Source organism: Strongylocentrotus purpuratus, unplaced genomic scaffold (assembly GCF_000002235.5).
Source record: "Strongylocentrotus purpuratus isolate Spur 01 unplaced genomic scaffold, Spur_5.0 spur5_scaffold_20, whole genome shotgun sequence".
Lineage (NCBI taxonomy): Eukaryota > Metazoa > Echinodermata > Echinoidea > Camarodonta > Strongylocentrotidae > Strongylocentrotus > Strongylocentrotus purpuratus.
In genome coordinates this window covers 37,386,472-37,414,109 of record NW_022145606.1, presented here as the reverse complement: position 1 = coordinate 37,414,109, position 27,638 = coordinate 37,386,472, and the positions used below count along the sequence as shown (strand labels likewise).

Genomic DNA, 27,638 nt, shown 5'->3' with positions numbered 1-27,638 from the left:
ATAATTCTCACAACCCAGAACTCCAAATTTGTAATGATATTCATCAACAAGATTATAAATAGAGGATCAGGAGTTTGGGGAGGTTTTTAAATCTCAGAGTGTCATATTTGATGGAGATGCTCTTCTCATTTTATGCCTATTACACTGGTCCTATTCACCATTATTCTAGCGGGAAGTATAATTGAGTGTCCTTACTCCACACCCAATAACATAGTGGTATTTTTTTAAATTATAATATGTTATAAAAGGTGCATTAAACGATTATCGAAAATGGTCTGGGACAAAGGTGACACTCTGGGGTTAGAGAGGGTGGCCAAGAGGGGCTCATAGCCCCTTGCTCACCATTCGAACCCAAATCTGCCACTTTTTACTTCAGATAAGTGCCCTTTTTTAATAAGTGCCCCTTCCTCCTTCCCATTAGTCCCCTTTTACACCGCTGATAAGTGCCCCTATTTATATCTGATAGGTGCCCTTTTAACATTGACATCGATTCTGCCCCTTTCCCTTTGTAATAAATGCCCCTTTTACCTGTTTATAACTGCCAATTGTTTTCACTTGAAAAGTGCCTCTTCTGTAGTAGATGTGTTCATTTGAACACATATTATTTTCAACTGCTAATAGGGGTATCTTTCAACCTATCATTCTTTAAACCCAATGCCCCTTTGAACTCATAGAATACCAAGGTAATCAATCACCCTTTTTTCAAGAATATAGACGTTTAGAGAATGTAGGAGTTTTTAAACTCAAGGCAAATGCATTTTCATTTCTAAATGTCATTTAAGTTATACAAAAAAGACTGGAAAATAATTACCATACGTGCTATGAAAAGACATTGTTATTACCCCTCATGTCCCCAGAAACAATAGACGTGTCATGATGTCCCTAACATGTGCTCTAATATAAATGATTGAGAGACATTTTTTTCAGACCGTCACACACAACAGCAAAGTTTGGTGTTGAAGCAAAGGCTTAGACCACGTAAAGAGACAATCTTGAAGATCTCAATTTTGTAGTTTTACACTTTGAGATTCCTCCCCCCTTTTAAAGACACTCTGTTACCCCTGCCATATCATATGTATGATTTACAACATACAGCTTTCTCCATTCCACTGGGCACGACATATGTATTCAATTGTCTGGTTTTCTGGCTACATGCAAAGCCCCTCAATTTGGGTTTCTCGTCAGATAGAGCAAATAATAAAGCAAACAAACCTTTCCTAAATTGTGCAAATTAGAATTGATGCCCTAATGACATAATGCCATACAAAAAAAATCTTCATTTTACCATACTCATTTTGCAGATTTCATTTAATAATTGTGATTCCTCATATTCGCTGCATTGCAACTCATACAGTAGGGAGGGTTGGTATGGGCATGAACGATAATATAACAGAGAGAGAGAGAGAGAGAGACGGGTGAGATAAGAGAGAACGGGGAGAGTGAGATAGAGAGAAAGCAAGAAAAAGAAATGGAGAGTAAGAGAGAGATATGGGTGAAAGAGAGATAGGGGAAAGAGAGAGAGAGAGAGCAAGAGAGGGATGGGGCTATGCCTGGACATGCTTTCATTACAATAGGTATATGGTACACTATCTTTCATGCACATGCATACCCTCCCTTATACACTATCCAGTACCATAAGTACTCCTCTAATACTCACATGCTACATGTTTGATTTGCAATATACATAATGCTTTCTCCGTCTCACTAGGCAAGAGATATGTATCCAACTGTATGGTTGCCTGGCTACCATGAAAGGCAAATCCCCTGATAAAATAGTTTCATTTTCATATGAAACGGGTTCCTTACACAAAATAACAAAAGCATGACTCAAGTTCTTTGAGCATAAATGTACCATAAATCAAAGCCAACTTTTCACTAAATTTCTAAACCGTTCATTAACAAAGCGTTTCTAGTCTGTGTCATCTATTACCTGTAGTTGAATTATCATGATTACGCATTAATAACATCAATAATATCAGTAGTGTAAAGCAGGGGTTCTCAAACCTTTTCCTTAAAGGTAAAGACCTGTTTTGGAAACACCCCCCTCAAAAAAAGAAATGGAAGCTCTTATTACCAATCATGTGAAAGAATATGTTATTACTAATACGTGATCATACAAATTTTGCCCAGAAACCGCCTACTAATTGATATATTTGGTAAATTATTATATCTATTTGGACCTGATAGATATAACACACGTGTCGTGCACGTGTGGGGGTAGTCAAATATACATCTGTATGTGTACAGTGCTTGTAACTTTGTCAAGACTGGGCCAAATTTCTAATAATTTTGATGATTCCAAACCCTTGCAGTACACACCAATACTTATAGGCTAGATTATCAACCTTTTCTGATCGATTCCACAACGTTTCTTTCACAATGCAATCGCATGACCAGAACTAGCATTTATCTTTAACGGTACGGATGTGATTTTCATGAAAGCTAAAGGGTCCGAAACATGGTATGCCATTCGCGCAAAAGTTATTCTGTTCATCCGTATACGTCCAGTGGAGTAGCAAACTAACGTTACTATTACATGCTGGGATGTGTGGACATAACTCAAATATTACTGAACTTCGACTCACAAAATCTTCTCATAACATTTGCATTAATTACACTCGTATTAAAGATGTAAAGTGAAGGAAATAAGGAAATTAGGGTTGGTTTCTTTCTGATATTTTGACCAAGCTGAAAAGAGGTGAGCCTTGACAATAAAGACAGTGAATCAGACATACATGATCGATTTGCAGCATACTATGCTTGAACATGTCGTTTTTCAAAAGGTTCATTATTCTGAAAGGTTTGATATTCATAAGGTTTGAAATGTGATTAATGTTTCTGAAAATGAAAAAGAAGTTCCAATTCCGAAAATTATCAAAGAAAAGTCAGCATTGTCCCTTCTACAACGGGTTGCTGACTTTCGCGCCATGATGACACTCCCACTCTCCACTTCTTCTTGCCTTGACAACCTCCAACCTTACTGCTTTCTTTCTTTATCACATTTCTCCAAGAAAGTTGAGGTATCCCTTTCCCTCGTTTGTCGCCCACTTCCAGATCCCATGCTTTGTTCACAGATGCATTAGCTTTCCTTCTTTACACATGACCCATCCATCTCAATTCACTTTTCTGTACCATTTCCAAGTCAGTTTCTTCCAGATCCAACATTTCCATGAACTAACTTGTGTTTCCACACCACACGTCTTCAGTGTGGTAGCTATTCTACTTTATCTACTTCCAAGGCTTCTGAACCATATATCGTCACTTTTATAACACAAGCCTTATATCTCTTGCCTCGTATTCTCATCGTAAACCTTATACCAGCTAGGATCGAGGTCAATTCATTAAACTTCATCCACCCAATCTGCATCTTCTTGTCGATGGAATCTCACACCCATCACCGACGTTGATTGTATACCCAAGATAACAAATAGTATCAATCTTCTCAACATCCGTTCTTGCTCCACATTACTCCGTTACTAATCTCTCTGCATTTCTTGCAATCAGCCATTTTGTTGGAAGGTTTCACTAGTCCAGCTCATCTTGCATAAACCCACTTGTACATGACATGCATCTGATAGGGTTCCTCATCACTTGCTATAGCCACATACACTACAATCATCTATAATGTTTTATTCCACTGATGTTGCCCCGCCACTTGCTTTCATCACCTTTGTCTTTCAAGTGTTGACTTTAAGGCCCCTGCACTAAAATGCATTCTTCCAGTTTGTAAAATCCCTCCCCAGCTGGTGCATGGGTTCAGCCATCAAAATGAAGTCACTTGCATACATGTTTAATAAAACATCTTTCTTCACTGACTCTAATAAAACATCAATCACAGTAGACAACAGTAGTGGATGCAATACTGATCCCTGATGTACACCCACTCTAACTCGAAAACCCACTTTCAATTATCTGTTCCTTAAGTCTTTAAACACCCATGATTGCCCACACTATATCCATAACTCTGGAGCTTCTACTTCCTTAGCATCCACAGCACCATTCCAAACATGAAGAGAGAAGAATAAGAGACAAAACACCAAGATAACTAGGAAAGCGATGGTGTTTGTTATTAGAAACAGATACTCTAGGCTATCAAAGTGTAGAAAAGGGCAACATTCTCTTTTTATCTGAAATATAAATGCTGCACCCCACATATGAGTGTGACTTATTCAGAATATGGGGTTTTAAAAACTAATTGTATTTCACAGTTTCTTTTACACAACATAAATCTCTCAATTCAAACACTTTTTCTTGATTAAACAAATTATATATGTTATCATGCCACACACAGAAAAAAAAATCAGGTTATGGGATGGATGAGTCATTTCAAGTTATCCATTATGAATTGATGTCTTTTTACAGGATGCGCATTTTGAGTAAAAACAATATACAGGTACAATGAACATGTTCTGTATATAGCAATTCTCACACGTATGCGTAGTATTTGTTCATGGGCCAAAAAGTGATATGGCCCCACCCCCTTACTCAGATGTTTGCCTAAATATTCGATATTACGTTAGGATAAAGGGCAACAAAATCAAATGTAGTGTATGATACCGTAGACGGCTTTTTAAGATAAAGAAATGGATTACAAAGCGGATGAAGACTTTTTCAAACAAACATGTATGTCACCAGAAAGGATGATCGCGTTTTGTGAAACCTCATAAAATGAAGCAAAATCAAGACGACGAATGATGAAAATTATAACATTCAGAAAGACTTCTTTTCGTGTCTTTAGCGGTTTCAAAATATCTTGATTACGTTGATTTGCAATAGGACAAAGTGCAAGACTAAAATCTTTCTTACGTCTGTATTCATTGTTATTCTTCGACTTTGTCACTATCATCTCTTTGAAATCCAGGGAAGTGTTTCACAAAGATCGTAAGTTGAACTTATCTCTAAGTTGGACTTAACAAGGTAACCCGACACATGCTCCGCCGACGATTGCTCCGCCGACATTTACTCCGCAAAACGCGACAATTGCTCCGCGACATTTGCTCCGCGACATTTGCTCCGACGTCAAATGCTCCGCCGACAGTTGCTCCGCCGACAGTTGCTCCGCCGACAATTGCTCCGCCGACAATTGCTCCGCCGACAGATGCTCCGCCGACAATTGCTCCGCCGACAATTGCTCCGCCGACAATTGCTCCGCCGTCAATTGCTCCGCAAAACGCGACAATTGCTCCGCCGACATTTGCTCCGCCGACATTTGCTCCGCCTGAAGCGACACTTGCTCCGCCGACATTTGCTCCGCCGACAATTGCTCCGCGATAATTGCTCCGCCTGAAGCGACAATTGCTCCGCCGACATTTGCTCCGCCGACAATTGCTCCGCCGACAATTGCTCCGCCTGAAGCGACAATTGCTCCGCCGACATTTGCTCCGCCGACATTTGCTCCACCGACATTTGCTCCGCCGACAATTGCTCCGCCGACAATTGCTCCGCCTGAAGCGACAATTGCTCCGCCGACATTTGCTCCGACGACATTTGCTCCGCCCAAAAAGTGTTCCATAAACTACAAATGCTACTAGTACTACGACAAATGCTTCGCCGACAATATTTTCTTTACACCTATTTTTTTCGTTTTTTTTTTTTCTTCTTCATTTTCTGAATGCATTTCTTGAAATAATGTAGATGAAATGAAATGAATGAATGTTGATGAAGTGGGAGGAAAAAGGAGTTACCTAAAAGTCATTTCGAATATACTGAAATAACTTTCCATCTATCACTGTACGTCCCATATAATGTATACTAAACACTCATTACATGTCGTGGGAAGTTTTTTAAAAAAAAGTAGAGCAGCAAGCCACATTCCCCAATACGCGCATACCTCCTAGTTAATTTCAAGTAGCTCATCAATATGTAATACCTGAAATTACCTCGATCAATTCATCTTACTAGGTATAGCATTATACAATGTAATAGGTCATCATGGAAGTTTAGAAAATAAGTAAGGGGGATTTACCAAGTGTTGATCTTTTTAAGAGTTTTATAAAGAAACAAAAAGATATTGAATATTTCTCAGCGAAAAAAAAGGAACAAGCTCGTTTCGCATTTTAAGAAATGGCGATTTGACTTATGATACTCATGTTGATTTAACTTTTATTCCTGTTCCCCCTCACTCCCCTTTATGCACTGGAGTTCAAAATATGATTTATATGTGTACAGTGTATTTTTTTTTTACTATAATGTTTTTTTTTATAACTTTCTTGTCCTTTCATTATTGTTAGTTGTTCTTATACATATTGGTTTTTTTGTTTGTCTAATTATTACCAATGACTTGTAAATATGTAATTTTTATATGATTGAAAATTTAATAAACACACAAATATAAAAAAAAAAAAAGTTTAGAAAATAAGGGCACTTATATACGTAAGGAAGAGAACCCATTCAGACGGGAAAATGAGATGGCAGCCTTTCTGCTTATTCACATTTATACAAATCATTTTGTTGCAGTTTGATGTTAGTTCTTCATGATAAGCCAATTGCTCTTCTTCCGGTTGCTTCGTGAGTCCCTTAAATTATTTAGTGAAAACAAAGTACTCGAATGAAACGGAGTGTTTTGCACACTAACATATATATATTAAAGCTACATACACTTAACTAAAGGAAAGAAACCTTTAGAAAATGGACTGGATATTATTGAAAATACTATTCTAAACAAGAATGTACTACATGATTGTATTACTTAACGTTTCAATTTCACGAGAGAAATAGAACTCGAGAGGGGGAGCAGAGAAGAAGTGATGGAAATGAAAGAAGACTAATAGCATGAGAGGAAAGAAAAGAGCAAAGAAGACAAGAAAACGGTGTAAACAGGAAAAGGAGGAGCATGGGAGAGAGAGAAAGAGAGAGAGAGAGAGAGAGATAGCCTTGAGCTTTGGATCAGCTAATGAGTAATACATGAAACAGATTTTGAGCGGAGTAATTATCTTTCGCCGGAGAACTTGCGTAAGGAGCTATAATTTTATTTTTTATTTTTTTAAATCAAACATTATGGGGAATAGCAAAAAAAGGTTGTCTTTTTTGCTCTTTTCTTTCCTCTCATGTTATTAGTCTTCTTTCATTGAGGTAATTTCAGGTCTTACATATTGATGAGCTGTTTGAAATTAACTAGGAGGTATGCGCGTATTGGGGAATGTGGCTTGCTGCTCTACTTTAAAAAAAAAAAAAAAACTTCCCATGACATGTAATGAGTGTTTAGTGTACATTATGTGGGACGTACAGTGATAGATGGAAAGTTATTTCAGTATATTCGAAATGACTTTTAGGCAACTGCTTTTTCCTCCCACATTATCAACATTCATTCATTTCATTTCATTTACATAATTTCATGAAATGCATTCAGAAAATGAAGAAAAAAAGAAACAAACAAAAACAACCCGTGAAAAAAAAATATTGTCGGTGAAGCATTTGTCGTAGTACTACTAGCATTTGTATTCAATGGGACACTTTTTGGGCGGAGCAAATGTCGTCGGAGCAAATGTCACCGGAGCAAGTGTCGCTTCATGCAGAGCAAATGTCGTCGGAGCAATAGTCGGCGGAGCAAATGTCACTGGAGCAATTGTCGCTTCAGGCGGAGCAATTGTCGGCGGAGCAATTGTCGGCGGAGCAATTGTCGGCGGAGCAAATGTCGTCGGAGCAATTGACGGAGGGAGCAAATGTCGGCGGAGCAAATGTCGGCGGAGCAAATGTCGGCGGAGCAAGTGTCGCTTCAGGCGGAGCAAATGTCGGCGGAGCAAATGTCGGCGGAGCAATTGTCGCGTTTTGCGGAGCAATTGACGGCGGAGCAATTGTCGGCGGAGCAATTGTCGGCGGAGCAATTGTCGGCGGAGCATCTGTCGGCGGAGCAATTGTCGGCGGAGCAACTGTCGGCGGAGCAACTGTCGGCGGAGCACCTGTCGGCGGAGCATTTGACGTCGGAGCAAATGTCGCGGAGCAAATGTCGCGGAGCAATTGTCGCGTTTTGCGGAGTAAATGTCGGCGGAGCAATCGTCGGCGGAGCATGTGTCATGGAACCCTTAACAATTATGGAAAGCCATTGGCATTTATGAAAATAATTTGTAACAATTATTTTAAAAGGCATAAAATGTTGATTCAAATCGTTCATATTTTCTGTTATCAAAGAGATTTCATGTTCTTGACGTGGAATTTAAACAAATTCTAAAATACTTAAATTAGTGTTTTTGAATATATTTTAATTTAAGGCTACAAGTCGCGCTCCATAACGTTTCAGTCTTATTTAGAGTGAAGTTCGACTTAGGATCTTAGTGACCCCCCCCCCCCCTCCCAAGAGTATGTTTCATTCATCTTTGTACATCCTGTTTTGTCCTGGTTCATTCAAATCTAAATATTGAGTTTCATTGCTTTCCTTCTTTGTTATTAAACAGATAGCTAGAGAGAATACACATACCGATAGAGAAGACAGAATGAACATGGCGCTTTCTACAGCGGTGAAGGACGGTGATCTTGTAAAGACAAGGTCTATTCTGGAAGACGAGACAGGTGATACTAACCTAGTAATGCTACGCAGTGTGGATTCCGATGGAAAGACACCCCTCCACATCGCTTCAGAAGAAGGACATATTGACCTCGTGAAATATATGATCGATTTGGGGGCGGATATAGAAAAGAAAAGTAGAAGTGGCGACGCCCCTCTTCACTATGCGTCTCGGAGTGGTCGCCAGAATGTTGCTCAATATCTCATCGGGAAAGGAGCAGATACCAATATTGGTAATAGCAATGGCTATACACCTCTCCATCTTGCTTCGGAGGAGGACCATGTTGGTGTTGTAGAATGTTTAGTGAAATCTGGAGCAGATATAAACAAAGTTTCATGTGATGGTTCTACACCCCTTTATACTTCAGCAAGAAAGGGTCGTCTTGATGTGGTGAAATATCTCATAACTCGGGGAGCAGATATGACATTGAAGGGATATGAAGGTAAAACTGCTCTTAGTACTGCGGCTTCCTGTGGTCATCTCGATGTAGTTAAATATCTCTTAACTGAAGGTGCAAATATCAACATGGATGACAACAGCAAGTACACACCACTTCACGCGGCATCAAAAGAGGGCCATCTTTATGTTGTAGAATATCTAGTGAATGCAGGAGCCGACATCAATGAATCATCTCTAAATGGTTACACTCCGCTGTCAACCGCATTTATAGAGGGACATCGGGGTATTGTTGAGTTTCTTATGATTAAGGAAGCAGACATTGGCAACAGAGATTACGTCAGTCCACTTGTGCTTTCCAAAGCATCATCAGAGGGCGACCTCGATGCTGTAAGGTATATAATAACTAAAGGGGGAAACTTCGAACTGGGAGATAGAAATGGTTTCACACCACTTCATCACGCGTCACAGAATGGTCATCTCCACGTTGTTGAATGCCTGGTGGATGCAGGAGCAAATGTCAACAAATCATCCAATAACGGACACGCACCTCTCTATACTGCATTGATTAAAGGTCACCTTGACATTGTAAAATATCTTATCCTTACATCGGCAGATATTGGGATCAGAGATGACATCGGCACAAACGCAATTAGTCATGCGTTTATTTATGGGCATCTCGATGTTTTAAAATATCTCATCGGTAAAGTTGATGACCTTGATAGGTGTGATGTTGATGGTAACACACCTCTTTATCTTGCATCAAATATAGGCCTTCTCGAACTTGTTGAGTGCATCGCGAAAAAAGGAGCAGATATGAACAATGCATCTAGACATGATGGTGTCACGCCCCTCTACGCCGCTTCACAAGGAGGCTATCTCGAGGTAGTTGAGTGCCTCGTGAATAAAGGAGCAGATGTGAACAAAGCATCAGGACATGATAATGTCACGCCCTTCTACGCCGCTTCACAAGGAGGCTATCTCGAGGTAGTTGAATGCCTCGTGAATAAAGGAGCAGATGTGAACAAAGCATCAGGACATGATGGTCTCACGCCTCTCTACGCCGCTTCACAAGGAGACTATCTCGAGGTAGTTGAATGCCTCGTGAATAAAGGAGCAGATGTGAACAAAGCATCAGGACATGATGGTCTCACGCCTCTCTACGCCGCTTCACAAGGAGGCTATCTTGAGGTAGTTGAATGCCTCGTGAATAAAGGAGCAGATGTGAACATAGCATCAGGACATGATGGTCTCACGCCTCTCTACGCCGCTTCACAAGGAGGCTATCTCGAGGTAGTTGAATGCCTCGTGAATCAAGGAGCAGATGTGAACAAAGCATCAGGACATGATGGTCTCACGCCTCTCTACGCCGCTTCACAAGGAGGCTATCTCGAGGTAGTTGAATGCCTCGTGAATAAAGGAGCAGATGTGAAAAAAGCATCAGGACATGATGGTCTCACGCCTCTCTACGCCGCTTCACAAGGAGGCTATCTCGAGGTAGTTGAATGCCTCGTGAATCAAGGAGCAGATGTGAACAAAGCATCAGGACATGATGGTCTCACGCCTCTCTACGCCGCTTCACAAGGAGGCTATCTCGAGGTAGTTGAGTGCCTCGTGAATAAAGGAGCAGATGTGAACAAAGCATCAGGACATCATGGTACACCGTTACATGGAGCAACGGAAGGGGAACATATACTAGTTGTGAAATACCTCATGTCTAACGGGACAGATCTAAATACATGTTGTGCTGATGATAATAACTATACCCTTCTTCATATTGCTGCAAAGACATGTCACCTTGATATTGTTGAATGTCTCGTAAATGCAGGGGCAGATGTAAACAAAGTCTCACACGATGGTTACGCACCACTGGGCATAGCATTACGTTATGAACAACGGGAAATAGCAGAATTTCTCATGGCAAAGGAAGCAGATCTGGGACGTACTGATACTTGCAATAATATCCTCCAAAATGCAACTTCCAAGGGTAATATCGATGCTGTAACATATATCATACGTAAAGGAGTTGACGTTAATACCAGTGATGAATATGGTTTTACATCCCTCTATTACGCGACACGAAACGGACATATTGATGTTGTTAAATGTCTGGTGAATGCAGGAGCTGATGTCAAGAAAGCAGCAAAGAATGGCGAGAAATCTCTCTATACGGCGTCATATAAAGGTCATGTAGACATTGTAAAATATCTAATTTCTAAAGGCGCCAACCCAAATTGTGTTGAAAACGATGGTTATACACCACTGTACATTGCCTCACAAGAGGGTCATCTAGATGCTGTTAAATGTTTAGTAAATGCAGGAGCTCATGTCAAGAAAGCAGCAACGAATGGCGCGACACCTCTTTATGCGGCATCATCTAATGGTACAGTAGACATTGTAAAATGTCTCATTTCTAAAGGGGCCGACCCGAATTCGGTTGATACCTATAGTTATACGCCCCTGTACATTGCATCACAAAAGGGCAATCTTGATGTTGTTGAATGTCTAGTGAATGCAGGAGCTGATGTAAACAAAGCGATAAAGAATGGCGCGACACCTCTTCATGCAGCATCATCTAACGGTATAGTAGACATTGTACAATGTCTCATTTCTAAAGGGGCCAACACAAATTCGGTTGATAATGATGGTTTTTCACCCCTGTACATTGCCTCACGTGAGGGTCATCTTAATGTTGTTGAGTTTCTTGTGAATGCAGGAGCTGATGTCAAGAAAGCATCACAGGATGGCGCCACACCTCTTCATGCAGCATCATCTAATGGTGAAGTAGACATTGCAAAATGTCTCATTTCTAAAGGAGCCAACATGAATTCGGTTTATAACGAGGATTTTACACCCCTCTACGCCGCTTCACAAGGAGGCTATCTCGAGGTAGTTGAGTGCCTCGTGAATAAAGGAGCAGATGTGAACAAAGCATCAGGACATGATGGTGTCACGCCCGTCTACGCCGCTTCACAAGGAGGCTATCTCGAGGTAGTTGAATGCCTCGTGAATAAAGGAGCAGATGTGAACAAAGCATCAGGAAATGATGGTCTCACGCCTCTCTACGCCGCTTCACAAGGAGGCTATCTCGAGGTAGTTGAGTGCCTCGTGAATAAAGGAGCAGATGTGAACAAAGCATCAGGACATGGTGGTCTCACGCCTCTCTTCGCCGCTTCACAAGGAGGCTATCTCGGGGTAGTTGAGTGCCTAGTGAATAAAGGAGCAGATGTGAACAAAGCATCAGGACGTGATGGTCTCACGCCTCTCTACGCCGCTTCACACGGAGGCTATCTCGGGGTAGTTGAGTGCCTCGTGAATAAAGGAGCAGATGTGAACAAAGCATCAGGACATCATGGTACACCGTTACATGGAGCAACGGAAGGGGGACATATACTAGTTGTGAAATACCTCATGTCTAACGGGACAGATCTAAATACATGCTGTGCTGATGATAATAACTATACCCTTCTTCATATTGCTTCAAAGACATGTCACCTTGATATTGTTGAATGTCTCGTAAATGCAGGGGCAGATGTAAACAAAGTATCACACGATGGTTACGCACCACTGGGCATAGCATTACGTTATGAACAACGGGAAATAGCAGAATTTCTCATGGCAAAGGAAGCAGATCTGGGACGTACTGATACTTGCAATAATATCCTTCAAAATGCAACTTCCAAGGGTAATATCGATGCTGTAAAATATATCATACGTAAAGGAGTTGATGTTAATACTAGTGATGAATGTGGTTTTACATCCCTCTATTACGCGACACGAAACGGACATATTGATGTTGTTAAATGTCTGGTGAATGCAGGAGCTGATGTCAAGAAAGCAGCAAAGAATGGCGAGAAATCTCTCTATACGGCGTCATATAAAGGTCATGTAGACATTGTAAAATATCTAATTTCTAAAGGCGCCAACCCAAATTGTGTTGAAAACGATGGTTATACACCACTGTACATTGCCTCACAAGAGGGTCATCTAGATGCTGTTAAATGTTTAGTAAATGCAGGAGCTCATGTCAAGAAAGCAGCAACGAATGGCGCGACACCTCTTTATGCGGCATCATCTAATGGTACAGTAGACATTGTAAAATGTCTCATTTCTAAAGGGGCCGACCCGAATTCGGTTGATACCTATAGTTATACGCCCCTGTACATTGCATCACAAAAGGGCAATCTTGATGTTGTTGAATGTCTAGTGAATGCAGGAGCTGATGTAAACAAAGCGATAAAGAATGGCGCGACACCTCTTCATGCAGCATCATCTAACGGTATAGTAGACATTGTACAATGTCTCATTTCTAAAGGGGCCAACTCGAATTCGGTTGATAACTATAGTTATACACCACTGTACATTGCCTCACAAACGGGCATCCTTGATGTTGTTGAATTTCTATTGAATGCAGGAGCTGATGTAAACAAAGCAATAAAGAATGGCATGACACCTCTTTACGCGGCGTCATCTAATGGTGCAGTAGACATTGTACAATGTCTCATTTCTAAAGGGGCCAACACAAATTCGGTTGATAATGATGGTTTTTCACCCCTGTACATTGCCTCACGTGAGGGTCATCTTAATGTTGTTGAGTTTCTTGTGAATGCAGGAGCTGATGTCAAGAAAGCATCACAGGATGGCGCCACACCTCTTCATGCAGCATCATCTAATGGTGAAGTAGACATTGCAAAATGTCTCATTTCTAAAGGAGCCAACATGAATTCGGTTTATAACGAGGATTTTACACCCCTCTACGCCGCTTCACAAGGAGGCTATCTCGGGGTAGTTGAGTGCCTCGTGAATAAAGGAGCAGATGTGAACAAAGCATCAGGACATGATGGTGTCACGCCCGTCTACGCCGCTTCACAAGGAGGCTATCTCGAGGTAGTTGAATGCCTCGTGAATAAAGGAGCAGATGTGAACAAAGCATCAGGAAATGATGGTCTCACGCCTCTCTACGCCGCTTCACAAGGAGGCTATCTCGAGGTAGTTGAGTGCCTCGTGAATAAAGGAGCAGATGTGAACAAAGCATCAGGACATGGTGGTCTCACGCCTCTCTTCGCCGCTTCACAAGGAGGCTATCTCGGGGTAGTTGAGTGCCTAGTGAATAAAGGAGCAGATGTGAACAAAGCATCAGGACATGATGGTCTCACGCCTCTCTACGCCGCTTCACACGGAGGCTATCTCGGGGTAGTTGAGTGCCTCGTGAATAAAGGAGCAGATGTGAACAAAGCATCAGGACATCATGGTACACCGTTACATGGAGCAACGGAAGGGGGACATATACTAGTTGTGAAATACCTCATGTCTAACGGGACAGATCTAAATACATGCTGTGCTGATGATAATAACTATACCCTTCTTCATATTGCTTCAAAGACATGTCACCTTGATATTGTTGAATGTCTCGTAAATGCAGGGGCAGATGTAAACAAAGTATCACACGATGGTTACGCACCACTGGGCATAGCATTACGTTATGAACAACGGGAAATAGCAGAATTTCTCATGGCAAAGGAAGCAGATCTGGGACGTACTGATACTTGCAATAATATCCTCCAAAATGCAACTTCCAAGGGTAATATCGATGCTGTAAAATATATCATACGTAAAGGAGTTGATGTTAATACTAGTGATGAATGTGGTTTTACATCCCTCTATTACGCGACACGAAACGGACATATTGATGTTGTTAAATGTCTGGTGAATGCAGGAGCTGATGTCAAGAAAGCAGCAAAGAATGGCGAGAAATCTCTCTATACGGCGTCATATAAAGGTCATGTAGACATTGTAAAATATCTAATTTCTAAAGGCGCCAACCCAAATTGTGTTGAAAACGATGGTTATACACCACTGTACATTGCCTCACAAGAGGGTCATCTAGATGCTGTTAAATGTTTAGTAAATGCAGGAGCTCATGTCAAGAAAGCAGCAACGAATGGCGCGACACCTCTTTATGCGGCATCATCTAATGGTACAGTAGACATTGTAAAATGTCTCATTTCTAAAGGGGCCGACCCGAATTCGGTTGATACCTATAGTTATACGCCCCTGTACATTGCATCACAAAAGGGCAATCTTGATGTTGTTGAATGTCTAGTGAATGCAGGAGCTGATGTAAACAAAGCGATAAAGAATGGCGCGACACCTCTTCATGCGGCATCATCTAATGGTACAGTAGACATTGTAAAATGTCTCATTTCTAAAGGGGCCGACCCGAATTCGGTTAATACCTATAGTTATACGCCCCTGTACATTGCATCACAAAAGGGCAATCTTGATGTTGTTGAATTTCTATTGAATGCAGGAGCTGATGTAAACAAAGCAATAAGGAATGGCATGACACCTCTTTACGCGGCGTCATCTAATGGTGCAGTAGACATTGTAAAATGTCTAATTTCTAAAGGGGCCAACACAAATTCGGTTGATAACGATGGTTTTACACCCCTGTACATTGCCTCACGTGAAGGTCATCTTAATGTTGTTGAGTTTCTTGTGAATGCAGGAGCTGATGTCAAGAAAGCATCACAGGATGGCGCCACACCTCTTCATGCAGCATCATCTAATGGTGAAGTAGACATTGCAAAATGTCTCATTTCTAAAGGAGCCAACCTGAATTCGGTTTATAACGATGGTTTAACACCTCTGTTCATTGCCTCACGTGAGGGTCATCTTAATGTTGTTGAATTTCTTGTAAATGCAGGAGCTGATGTCAAGAAAGCATCACAGGATGGCGCCACATCTCTTCATGCAGCATCATCTAATGGTGAAGTAGACATTGCAAAATGTCTCATTTCTAAAGGAGCCAACCTGAATTCGGTTTATAAAGATGGTTTAACACCCCTGTTCATTGCCTCACTTGAGGGTCATCTTAATATTGTTGAATGTCTAGTGAGTGCAGGAGCTGATGTAAACAAAGCAATAAAGATTGGCATGACACCTCTTTACGCGGCGTCATCTAATGGTGCAGTAGACATTGTAAAATGCCTAATTTCTAAAGGGGCCAACACAAATTCGGTTGATAACGATGGTTTCACACCCCTGTACATTGCCTCACGTAAGGGTCATCTTAATGTTGTTGAGTTTCTTGTGAATGCAGGAGCTGATGTCAAGAAAGCATCACAGGATGGCGCCACACCTCTTCATGCAGCATCATCTAATGGTACAGTAGACATTGTAAAATGTCTCATTTCTAAAGGGGCCGACCCGAATTCGGTTGATACCTATAGTTATACGCCCCTGTACATTGCATCACAAAAGGGCAATCTTGATGTTGTTGAATTTCTATTGAATGCAGGAGCTGATGTAAACAAAGCAATAAGGAATGGCATGACACCTCTTTACGCGGAGTCATATAATGGTGCAGTAGACATTGTAAAATGTCTAATTTCTAAAGGAGCCAACCTGAATTCGGTTGATAACGATGGTTTTACACCCCTGTACATTGCCTCACGTGAGGGTCATCTTAATGTTGTTGAGTTTCTCGTGAATGCAGGAGCTGATGTCAAGAAAGCATCACAGGATGGCGCCACATCTCTTCATGCAGCAGCATGTAATGGTGCATTAGACATTGCAAAATGTCTCATTTCTAAAGGAGCCAACCTGAATTCGGTTTATAACGATGGTTTAACACCCCTGTTCATTGCCTCACTTGAGGGTCATCTTAATATTGTTGAATGTCTAGTGAATGCAGGAGCTGATGTAAACAAAGCAATAAAGAATGGCATGACACCTCTTTACGCGGCGTCATCTAATGGTGCAGTAGACATTGTAAAATGCCTAATTTCTAAAGGGGCCAACACAAATTCGGTTGATAACGATGGTTTTACACCCCTGTACATTGCCTCACGTGAGGGTCATCTTAATGTTGTTGAGTTTCTTGTGAATGCAGGAGCTGATGTCGAGAAAGCATCACAGGATGGCGCCACACCACTTTATGCAGCATCATCTAATGGTAAAGTAGACATTGCAAAATGTCTCATTTCTAAAGGAGCCAACATGAATTCGGTTAATAACAATGGGTCTACACCCCTGTGCATTGCCTCACAAGAGGGTTATCCGCAGGTTGTCGAATGTCTCGTGACTGCAGGAGCTGATGCGAACAAAGCAGCAAAGAATGGCACGACACCTCTTTATGTGGCATCAGGTAAAGGTCATGTAGACATTGTGAACTATCTAATATCTCAAGGAGCAAACCCGAATTCAGTTGTAAACAATGGTCGTACACCCATGTACCTTGCCTCAGAAGAGGGTCATCTTGATGTTGTTGAATGTCTAGTGAATGCAGGAGCTGATGTAAACATAGCAGCAGAGGATGGCAGGACACCTCTTCATGTGGCGTCAGGTAAAGGCCATGCAGATATTGTAAAATATCTCATTTCTCAAAGAGCGAACGCAAATTCGGTTACAAACACTGGTCGTACACCCCTGTACCTTGCCTCAGAAGTGGGTCATCTCGATGTTGTTGACTTTCTAGTGGATGCAGAAGCTGATGTGGAGAAAGCAACGGATAAAGGTTGGACACCTTTTCATGTGGCATCAGGTAAAGGTCATTCTTCTATTGTAATATATCTCATTTGTCAACGAGCAAACCCGAACTCGGTTACAAACAATGGTCAAACACCCCTGCACCTTGCCTCAGAAGAGGGTCATCTTGATGTTGTTGAATGTCTAGTGAAGGCAGGAGCTGATGTGAACAAAGCAACGGATGAAGGTTTGACACCTCTTCGAGCTGCGTCAAGTTTGGGTCATGTAGACATTGTAAAATATTTAATTTCTCAAGAAGCGAACCCGAATTCGGTTAATAACAATGGTTCTACACCCATGTGCATTGCCTCACAAGAGGGTCATCTCCAGGTTGTCAAATGTCTAGTGAATGCAGGAGCTGATGCGAACAAAGCAGCAAAGAATGGCACGACACCTCTTTATGTGGCATCAGGTAAAGGTCATGTAGATATTGTAACATATCTCATTTGTCAAGGAGCAAACCCGAACTCGGTTAAAAACAATGGTCAAACACCCCTGTACCTTGCCTCTATAGAGGGTCAGCTTCAGGTTGTCGAATGTCTGGTGAAGGCAGGAGCTGATGTGAACAAAGCAACGGATGAAGGTTTGACACCTCTTCGAGCTGCGTCAAGTTTGGGTCATGTAGACATTGTAAAATATTTAATTTCTCAAGAAGCGAACCCGAATTCGGTTAATAACAATGGTTCTACACCCATGTGCATTGCCTCACAAGAGGGTCATCTCCAGGTTGTCGAATGTCTAGTGAATGCAGGAGCTGATGCGAACAAAGCAGCAAAGAATGGCACGACACCTCTTTATGTGGCATCAGGTAAAGGTCATGTAGACATTGTAACATATCTCATTTGTCAAGGAGCAAACCCGAACTCGGTTAAAAACAATGGTCAAACACCCCTGCACCTTGCCTCTATAGAGGGTCAGCTTCAGGTTGTCGAATGTCTGGTGAATGCAGGAGGAGATGTAAACAAAGCAACACAGAATGGCGTGGAACCACTTCATCTGGCATCAGGTAAAGGTCATGCAGACATTGTGAAATATCTAATATCTCAAGGAGCAAACCCGAATTCAGTTGTAAACGATGGTCGTACACCCATGTACCTTGCCTCAGAAGAGGGTCATCTTGATGTTGTTGAATGTCTAGTGAATGCAGGAGCTGATGTAAACATAGCAGCAAAGGAAGGCAGGACACCTCTTCATGTGGCGTCAGGTAAAGGCCATGCAGATATTGTAAAATATCTCATTTCTCAAAGAGCGAACGCAAATTCGGTTACAAACACTGGTCGTACACCCCTGTACCTTGCCTCAGAAGTGGGTCATCTCGATGTTGTTGACTTTCTAGTGGATGCAGAAGCTGATGTGGAGAAAGCAACGGATAAAGGTTGGACACCTTTTCATGTGGCATCAGGTAAAGGCCATTCTTCTATTGTAATATATCTCATTTGTCAACGAGCAAACCCGAACTCGGTTACAAACAATGGTCGTACACCCCTTTACCTTGCCTCTTTAGAGGGTCAGCTTCAGGTTGTCGAATGGCTAGTGATCGCAGGAGCTGATACGAACAAAGCAGCAAAGAATGGCACGACACCGCTTCATGTGGCATCAGGTAGAGGTCATGTAGATATTGTAAAATATCTCATTTCTCATGGAGCAAACCCGAACTCGGTAACAAACAATGGTACAACATCCCTGTATATGGCCTCTCAAAAGGGTCATCTTGATGTTGTTGAATGTCTAGTAAATGCAGGAGCTGATGTCACGAAAGCAGCAACTGATGGTGATCTACCACTTCAGGCTGCTTCCCGTTGGGGCTACCTTGACATTATCAAATATCTCATTACGAAAGGAGCAGATATCGCGGCACGTAATAGTTTCGGTTGGACAGTTTCTCATTTCGCAGCAGATAATGGTCATTTAGGATCATTGGAATATTTCCTGAAAAACAGGACCAACGGTACATCGGGAAAAGGTCACAATGCACTTAAAGTGGGACTTCAGGTATTATGCTCAATTCAAACTTATTTTACTTAACAGTCGAAATTTCACTACCAATTTGTTGTTTAGTGTCGTCTCGTGTGTTGTCTCAAAGGGAAAATTTGAGGAAAATGGGTCACTCGTGATGAGTTACCCGGTTTTGAGGCTTTTAGATACCTGAGTAAGGATTTAGAGCATTCTAATGAAACAATGTAGTCTAACAGTTGAGAAAAAATTAAATATTCCTTAATTAAACCTCTTCCACACAATTTGAATGGTAATCATTAACCCATGTGTTATTTTTTTCATGGACGCAATATGTTCAAATAATCATGATATTTGTATTAAACTGTAGCCGCGGAAAACTACCCACAGGACGTAACTGGAAGGTAATTGTTCCAGAATTATTGCACCTGGTGTAGTTGTTCTGAGTGTAAATGTACTCGATGGGTAATTGGCAGAGGATAATTGTCGAGTTGTAGTTGACCAGGAATGCCTGCGTTCTTAATATCAATGTCTCAATTACACGTCTGCGGGCGATTCCCCCCCCGGGGACAATTACCCCCCTAGGACAGTTCTCCCCTCCGATGACAACTCCCCTCCCCCCCCCCGATGACAATTACCCCAGAAGACAATTACCCCCCGAATACAACTACCCCAAGATGATAATTACCCCCCTAGGACAGTTCTCCCCCCCCCCATGACAATTACCCCCCCCCCCCCGAGGAGAACTTCCCCCGTGGACAATCAGAATTCAATAGCAAAAAACGATCTGACACATTGAGAGATGGCTACGAACCCATAAGATTCCCTGCATGAACCCATATTCGTTCAAATACTATAGCACGTTTTTTTCCTTATTACTACACATTTCCCTTTCATTCTAAATTATGCAACGCAAGTGCGCTTGCTGATTTCCACGAAGGATGTAAGTTTTAGGTAATTGTCCAGCGCTTTTCAAAATGAATAGAAATACATTTCTCTGGAGAAGCATTATTCTAATTTTTTGTTAATCACGGTACCCTCTTAAGAAATGAAAAATTTCTCCCAAATCCCAAAGCCTTTACAGACTATTAATTTTCCATGACTCTGGCACTCGTCAAGTGCTATGCACATACGTATGGACACATTTAAGAAGAAAAAGGAAAAGACATTTTCAAACGGTGGGTAGGGTAACGTCGCATCGCGTTGACTTGAACGCGACCATTCGTCCAAAGCCCCCCCCCCCCACCCCCTCCCCCCGGTTCGGCCGAAAGGGTGCGTTGACTAATCTTCCACATCAGTCGTTTATAATAGAATTTAATAAATAGAAATTTAAGTCGTCTAAATTCAAATAATCAAAATAGAAACAGATTAAAAATTAAATCAAACTAGTTTTACGTAGGCTTGCAGATCAGGCGTTTAGAAGAACTAAATCAATAAATTAAAAGAAACACAATCAAATAAATTATTATGATATCTAAAATGTCTAATAAAGGTGTTTACCTAGTCTTGCATATCAGTCGTTTATTTATAAAAATAACGAAAAACGGAATTCAGAAAGCTCCCCCTCCCGCCCCCGCCCCCCCCCCCCCTGCCCGCTTATCCCGAAATGGTGCATTAAGGAAGTACGCCTACTCCGTTATTTATTTATTTATTTGTTAATTCATGTGTAAAGACTGTTAAGCATGACTAGTTTACATCAAAAAAGAATTATATACATAGAAAGAAATGGATATTATTTTTATTTGGCCTTTTAAAAAATTCATTGAATTCAATAATATTATTGATGTAATTCTTACAAACGCCTGATCTGCAAAACTACGTAAAAACTTGTTTCTATCTTGATTATTTGAATTTAAACGACTTAAATTACTATTCTGTGAATTATATTATAGGCGACTGATGTGGAAGACTAGTCAACGCACCCTTTCGACCATACCGAATGGGGGGGGGGGGGGGGGCTTTGGACGAATTGTCGCGTTCAAGCCAACGCACCGCGACGCGAAGCTACCCACTCTTTCGACATAAGTTCAATGGTTCAATGGTTCAATTTTTTTACAGAGAATGCATAAAGGAAATCTTACACCCTAATTTCTGTGTTGTGTCATTGTAGTGAGAGAGGCTGTATAGCGTACTCATCTGCGCGCAATGTATTGTTCATTTTTTCTTCTAAGAAATGTAATTCATGTTCTTTACTCGGGGGAATTGGGCAACCTCCACCCCCTCCCCCTCTCCCCCCTCCCCCCATATTTAATTTAATTATTTTGGAAAGATTGAAATGAACAAAGAAAATGAAGGTTCGTGAATTTTTCAGTAAATAGCCATTTGGAGAGAAGCTTGCATTATACGTCACAGTGTTATAAATTCTTCGGGATTGATTGTCATTGGGGGTAGTTGTCCTCAGTAGCGGATCCAAACAATTAGTGCTCGCTACCCCCCCCCCCCCCCCACTGAGCGCTTTTTCTGGAGCAAAAAGCAAAATTGGGCCCCACCCCTAAAATATCCTGGATCCGCGCCTGGTTGTCCTTCGGGGGTTAATAGGGACTTTTAAATTTGCGTGGACTGATAGGTGTGACGTCCATTCAAGGCAGTGCATTAAAGGGACGTCGATCGTAGCAATCCACGTTGTCAATGTGCAAATCTAAAAGTCCCTATTGTTCTCGGGGGGGGGGGTTGTCCTCGGAGGGGGAGGGGTAGTTGTCCTCGGGGGGTAATTGTCCTTGGGGGTGGTTGTCCTCGGGGGGGGGGGGGGTAGTTGTCCTTGGGGGTAATTGTCCTCGGGGGTAGTTTTCCTGGGGGAGAGTTGTCCTCGAGGGTAGTTATCCTTGGGGGGTAATTGTCCTCAGGGGTAGTTTTCCTCGGGGGGTAATTGTCCTCTGGGGTTGTTGTCCTCGGGGGGGGGGGTAGTTGTCTTGTGGGTAATTGTCCTCGGGGGTAGTTGTCCTCCGGGGGTATTTCTCCGGGGGATAATTCTCCGGGGGTAATTGTCCTTGGGGGGTAATTGTCCTCGGGGGTAGTTGTCCTCGGGGGGGGGGGGGCGGAATTCTACGGGGGTAATTGTCCTTGGGGGTAATTGTCCTCGGGGGAGGGGGGGGGGTAATTTTCCGGGCGTAATTTTCCGGGGGTAAATCGTCCAAAGGGGGTAGTTTTCCGGGGGGTAATTTTCCGGGGGTGATTTCCCAGGGGGGTAATTGGCTGATACGCATGCAAGCAAATGCAGGTGTTAATACGTAATATAGTTTTTAACTTGCATCCCCATAAGAACTTTGTCCAATGTCTGAAAAGCTTGGATGGACTCCACGTTGATCTTTATACTACCAATGTATCCCTTTTGAAAAGGTCTAGTTGCTCTGGACAAAAGCAAAATACCAAAAAAGGAAACACCAAATCCGATACCGGAGAGGACATTAAACAGTGTTCTAATTATATCGTACCGATATAATTGTTCTTACAGACCTTAAAAGGTGTCACGCCACTAATGGCTTCCGTAATGGGAGGACATGTGGACTGCGCACGTCTGCTGCTAGAAAACAATGCAGATATTGAGACAGAAGATGCAGAAGGATGGACAGCGCTTCATTATGCTGCAGCAAGGTAATCCGTTTATACAATATTTTCATACAAATTGTACAACTAGTTTTCTCCTTGACTGTATCAAAAATATTACTATGATTCAATTGTTTTGTTGTACAATTCAACAAAAACGTTCTTCGTGCCAGTCAAAGCAAAACAACTTTTCTCAGTCTTCTTAAAATATTTGTTAACATGTTTTTTCTTTAGATCCCATTTTAAGGGTAGGTTGATTTGCATTTTTATAGGCCATGTTGATTAGGAAATGAACGAAACACAGTCAAAGTTTCGCTACATCATGTGCGTGTGTGTGCGTATGCGTGTGTGTGTGTGTGTGTGCTTTAATGTACACATTTATAGTAACAAAAAGCTGAATTTCTGTTTTGAAGAAAAGTAAAAATAGAATATAATAATCAGTTCGGTTCCGAAAGGTACTTTATCCATTCAAGTTATGCATTGTAACTTGCATACAGTATGCAAGATTTACGGTTCCAAAAAGTACTACACTGTACACCCAATTTCGGTTCAAAAAGGTACTACATCCACAATAAATATAACAGACAAATACAAAATAGCGCACTTATCTAATAACTTACTAAATATATTAATTATATATTACTTATAAATATATATTACTTGTTAAATATATATATATATATACATGTATAATTGTAAAGAGCTCGGTTCCAAAAAGTACTACACTGTACATCCTCCAATTTCGGCTACAAAAGGTACTACATCCACAAATAATATAATAGATAAATACAAAATAGCACACTTATCTAATAACTTACTCAATATATTAATTATACAGAGTGAGTCAGAAAAAAATGTCCCACTTTTTAAAAATTGTATTGTTTGAAGTATGAATATTTAATCATGAGTTTCATGATATGTCTTGATAGAGTTATTCTCCCATTACATTTAGGTACCATTTTCATTTGAATCTCTGCATGCATGACTGAACATCAGACAATCTTTACAGGACTGCCAGATCTCACTTGCACCAAGTTGCTAGGTGAGGAATAAAATAATGTTTTGAACAAAGACAGCCAGTTTTGTTCAATTATCCAATTAGCCAGACAGACACAACACACAAACACATGCACACATGCACACACGCACACACACACACACGCACACACACGCGCGCGCGCGCGCACATGCACAGGCACACGCACACAAATGAGCATTCCATTCCCGACAAGGCCCGCCCAAACTGTTACTTTTTGTCGGGAATTCTTCTTATCGTACGAAAAGTTCAGTGACCGCTGTCCTCTTGGTGCATAATTTGGCGGATGTTGTGCCTTATGATGATGATGATAATGATGATGAGGATGAAGAAGATTAAGATGTTACAATGATGATGATGATTACATGGGAAAGGGAAAGATTTTTAGGGTTATGCCACTTAAACATTCAGCGATCTTGATAAACATCAATGCTCAATCAGGGGAAATTATGAAACAATTGTCACCGTTTATGTTGTGTGTGCGTGTGTATGTGTGTGTGGGTGTGTGTGCGTGTGCGCATGTCTGACTGTCTTTGTTCAATGCACTGTTTTATTCCTCACCCAGTAACTTGGCGCAAGTGAGATCTGGCAGTCTTGTAAAGATTCAAATGAAAATGGTACCTAAATGTACTAAGAGGATAACTCTATCAAGATATATCATGAAGCCCATGATTCCATATTCATATTCTAACAATACAACTTTCTAAAAGTGGGCCTTTTTTCTGACTCACTCTGTATATTACTTATAAATATATATTACTTGGAATATGTATATATATATATATATGTATATTTTACTAAAGGCGTCATTAGAGAGACATTTGGAGTGAAAAATGAGTCATTATTAAAGTAGACATTGTGATTAGGAGGACAATTTGGTGTCCTCTTATTCAAATTTATTCATAACGTGAAAATGGGTGTAACTGTTGCTAAGTGATCCCAGTTCAGAAAACAAAGAGGATAAGTATGTTCAACAAAATGACGAGACAAGAATGGCAACACGCGAAATAAAAAGGAGGGAGTGAGGCGTGAGAATGACAAAACAAAGTAAAGGATTAGAAATACGGGAAAAATGAAAGGAGAACGGAAAAAAGGAGCGCGAGAGTAGAGAAAAAAAAAAGGAAAAGAGGAAAAGAGAGAAAGAGAGAGAGAAAATATGGAGAGAAAAAAAAAGAAACGAAGAGAAAAAGATATGACAAATAAAAAATATTTAAATAATACCTTTTCTTGTTTTAATAAAGTGGGAATGAAACAATAATGAAGGATTTACTGGACCGGAAAGCAATTATGAGCACGAGAATTTGTAGAAGAGGCCCGTCACCGCTAAGTATTGCACTAAGATCTGGCAATGCTGATACTGCAAGGACTCTTCTTGATAAGGTAAATGTAGCTGTGACTCATTCAGCTTTAATTTATGTTTATTAGTATAACTTCCGTCATATAGCTGATGCATTACCATTAGTACAACCAACACCCATAATATACGCCCTCTACTACCTCTACTTGTTACACTTCATCAACAACAATTCTACCCTATACAGTTCTACTAATATAACTGCTGATAGTAATCCTCAATAACTATCTTCTCTTATGTTATGGTTATAACAGGCCAACAGTAAATGGATATCACATTATTATATTATAATAATGATAGTAATGAATGCCCGACAACAATGCATTATCTATCAAGTGTCATTATTTATATCTTCTACTATATATTATGGATAGCGTTATCATTTAAAGTATATGATGGAAACGTATGTATGTACATATATATGTTAAAATAAACAATGTTGCCCATGAAGTTCGAAAAAAATTATTTGTACCCTGTTTCGTTAAATGACTGTGACATTATGATTTATTCTTGCTAAATAAGTTTATATCTTTTCAGAACTTTATTGATCAATCAAACAAATCAGAATGAAAATCAAACCACAGTTGATCTTTACAAATTTTATATTCTAGTTCAAACCAAATTCGATTGGAGGCCTAATATATATATATATTTTTTTAATGTTCAACCTATTTGGTCATTTTAAATGAAACACATACATGAAGGGATTTTACGCATATAATTTCTCATACTTACAAGTGTCACTCAGTCACTAATGTCGACTAATATCGAGAATGCCCTGCCCTGACACTGATCTGTGAGCTCGGACATAATGGATTATTGTCTACAATCTTGTGGATGTTGTTAATAGAGATGGCGTCCCATTCTTCAGTCAGATCTAGGGCTACCTTAAATGTTTAAGGGGTATTGTTACTCGTTTTGATGGCTTGGCCTTAGGCATCCCAAACATACTCAATAGGGTTTATATCAGGGGAGCAAGCAGGTCATGGCATCTGCTGCCCCCTACCTCTGCATCAAGGAATTCCTTCATAGCAGCTGCCTTACGTGGTCTAGTGTTGTCGTCTTGCAGCTGAAACTTATTTCCATAGACCCTTCTTGCGTGTGAGAGGCAAGGTTCTTTTGGATGTCGCGATGCTTGACAGTGTTGGCGTTTCCATACGGTACCACCAGTGGCATTTTCCCTCTTTGCTGATTACCGGCCCATACCATCACTGAGCCGCCACCTGCTTGATTGGTTTGATGGATTCACTCATTGTGGAGGTTCTCGCCACGGAATCACCGGGCCATTTGTCTTCCATCTGTATTGTCAAGAATATGGCGGCTCCTAACCGTAAAGTTAATATGTAGCCAGTCTCCAAGCTGTAGTCTTCTGTGCTTCCTAGCCCAACCAAAACGGTTAACTCTGTGTCGAGCAGTTAGGCACGGCCACTTGTCCATTTGACTTGCTCGGTAACCATGCTCAAGCAATCTTCGATTAACCGTTTGGCGAAAACCATTGATTCCATCGTGTCTCGATCCTCTACACACGCCGACAGCGGCGCTCAATGTCATCTTCTTGTTTCTACGGCACAAATGTAGCTGGTGTAGAAATCATGTCCTGCCTTTAATAGAACCAAACAATAGGCTAGCTTATGGAATAATATGCGTGAATAAACTTCACCTCTGCAATTTTGACTAATTATGTAATCTTTACATCTGGTCAAAGGTTATAACTGATGTATTTTAATAGAAATAAACAGCGGAATATGTCTAAAAACGAAACTATTTCAACCTTATGGGCAACAGTGTAGATATTTATATATATATATATAAATGTATACGGACCAAATAAATACTCATAAAGGGTACATTACCATTACGTAACAATATTTGAATTCCTTCATTTTTTATTTGGTTAAAGGGGTAGTTAAGTTGTGTTGTAGAGGGCGCTGCACAAAATATTTTGTGTGAGATAATAAAAAACTGAGTGTCAAACTTGAAAGAAGATACAATTGAAATGACAAAATCATCTTTGATCAAAATTGGTTCAGAGACGACTGAAAAATCCATAAATTTAAGCATTTTTAATATTTGTGTACCGTCACAAATATTAGTTAATTTAAACCAGCCGTTGAAAAAACGAAATAGCAGCCTTGTACGCTTTAATCCAGGCATTGAAGCATTTGCGGTCTGTAAAAGGAACGCAACTATCCCTTTAATTGTTTTTATTTTTGTTTCAAAGGATGTATCATCTATACATCACAAAGACAGCGCTGGTCTAACACCAATTCACCTTGCTACTGTAAGCGGGCTAACATCAATCATTGAAAAGTTGGTATCACTGGGT

General features: G+C 40.8%; 1 protein-coding gene across 1 annotated transcript; it reads left to right on the top strand.

The window, feature by feature from the left end:
* Positions 1-270: 270 nt before the first annotated feature.
* Positions 271-22,974, top strand: LOC583072. The gene is made up of 5 exons (XM_030993913.1): positions 271-286; positions 675-772; positions 8,391-17,442; positions 17,686-19,418; positions 22,831-22,974. Exons 1-5 carry the CDS (start codon positions 271-273, stop codon positions 22,972-22,974), a joined length of 11,043 nt encoding a protein of 3,680 aa, XP_030849773.1.
* Positions 22,975-27,638: the final 4,664 nt, after the last annotated feature.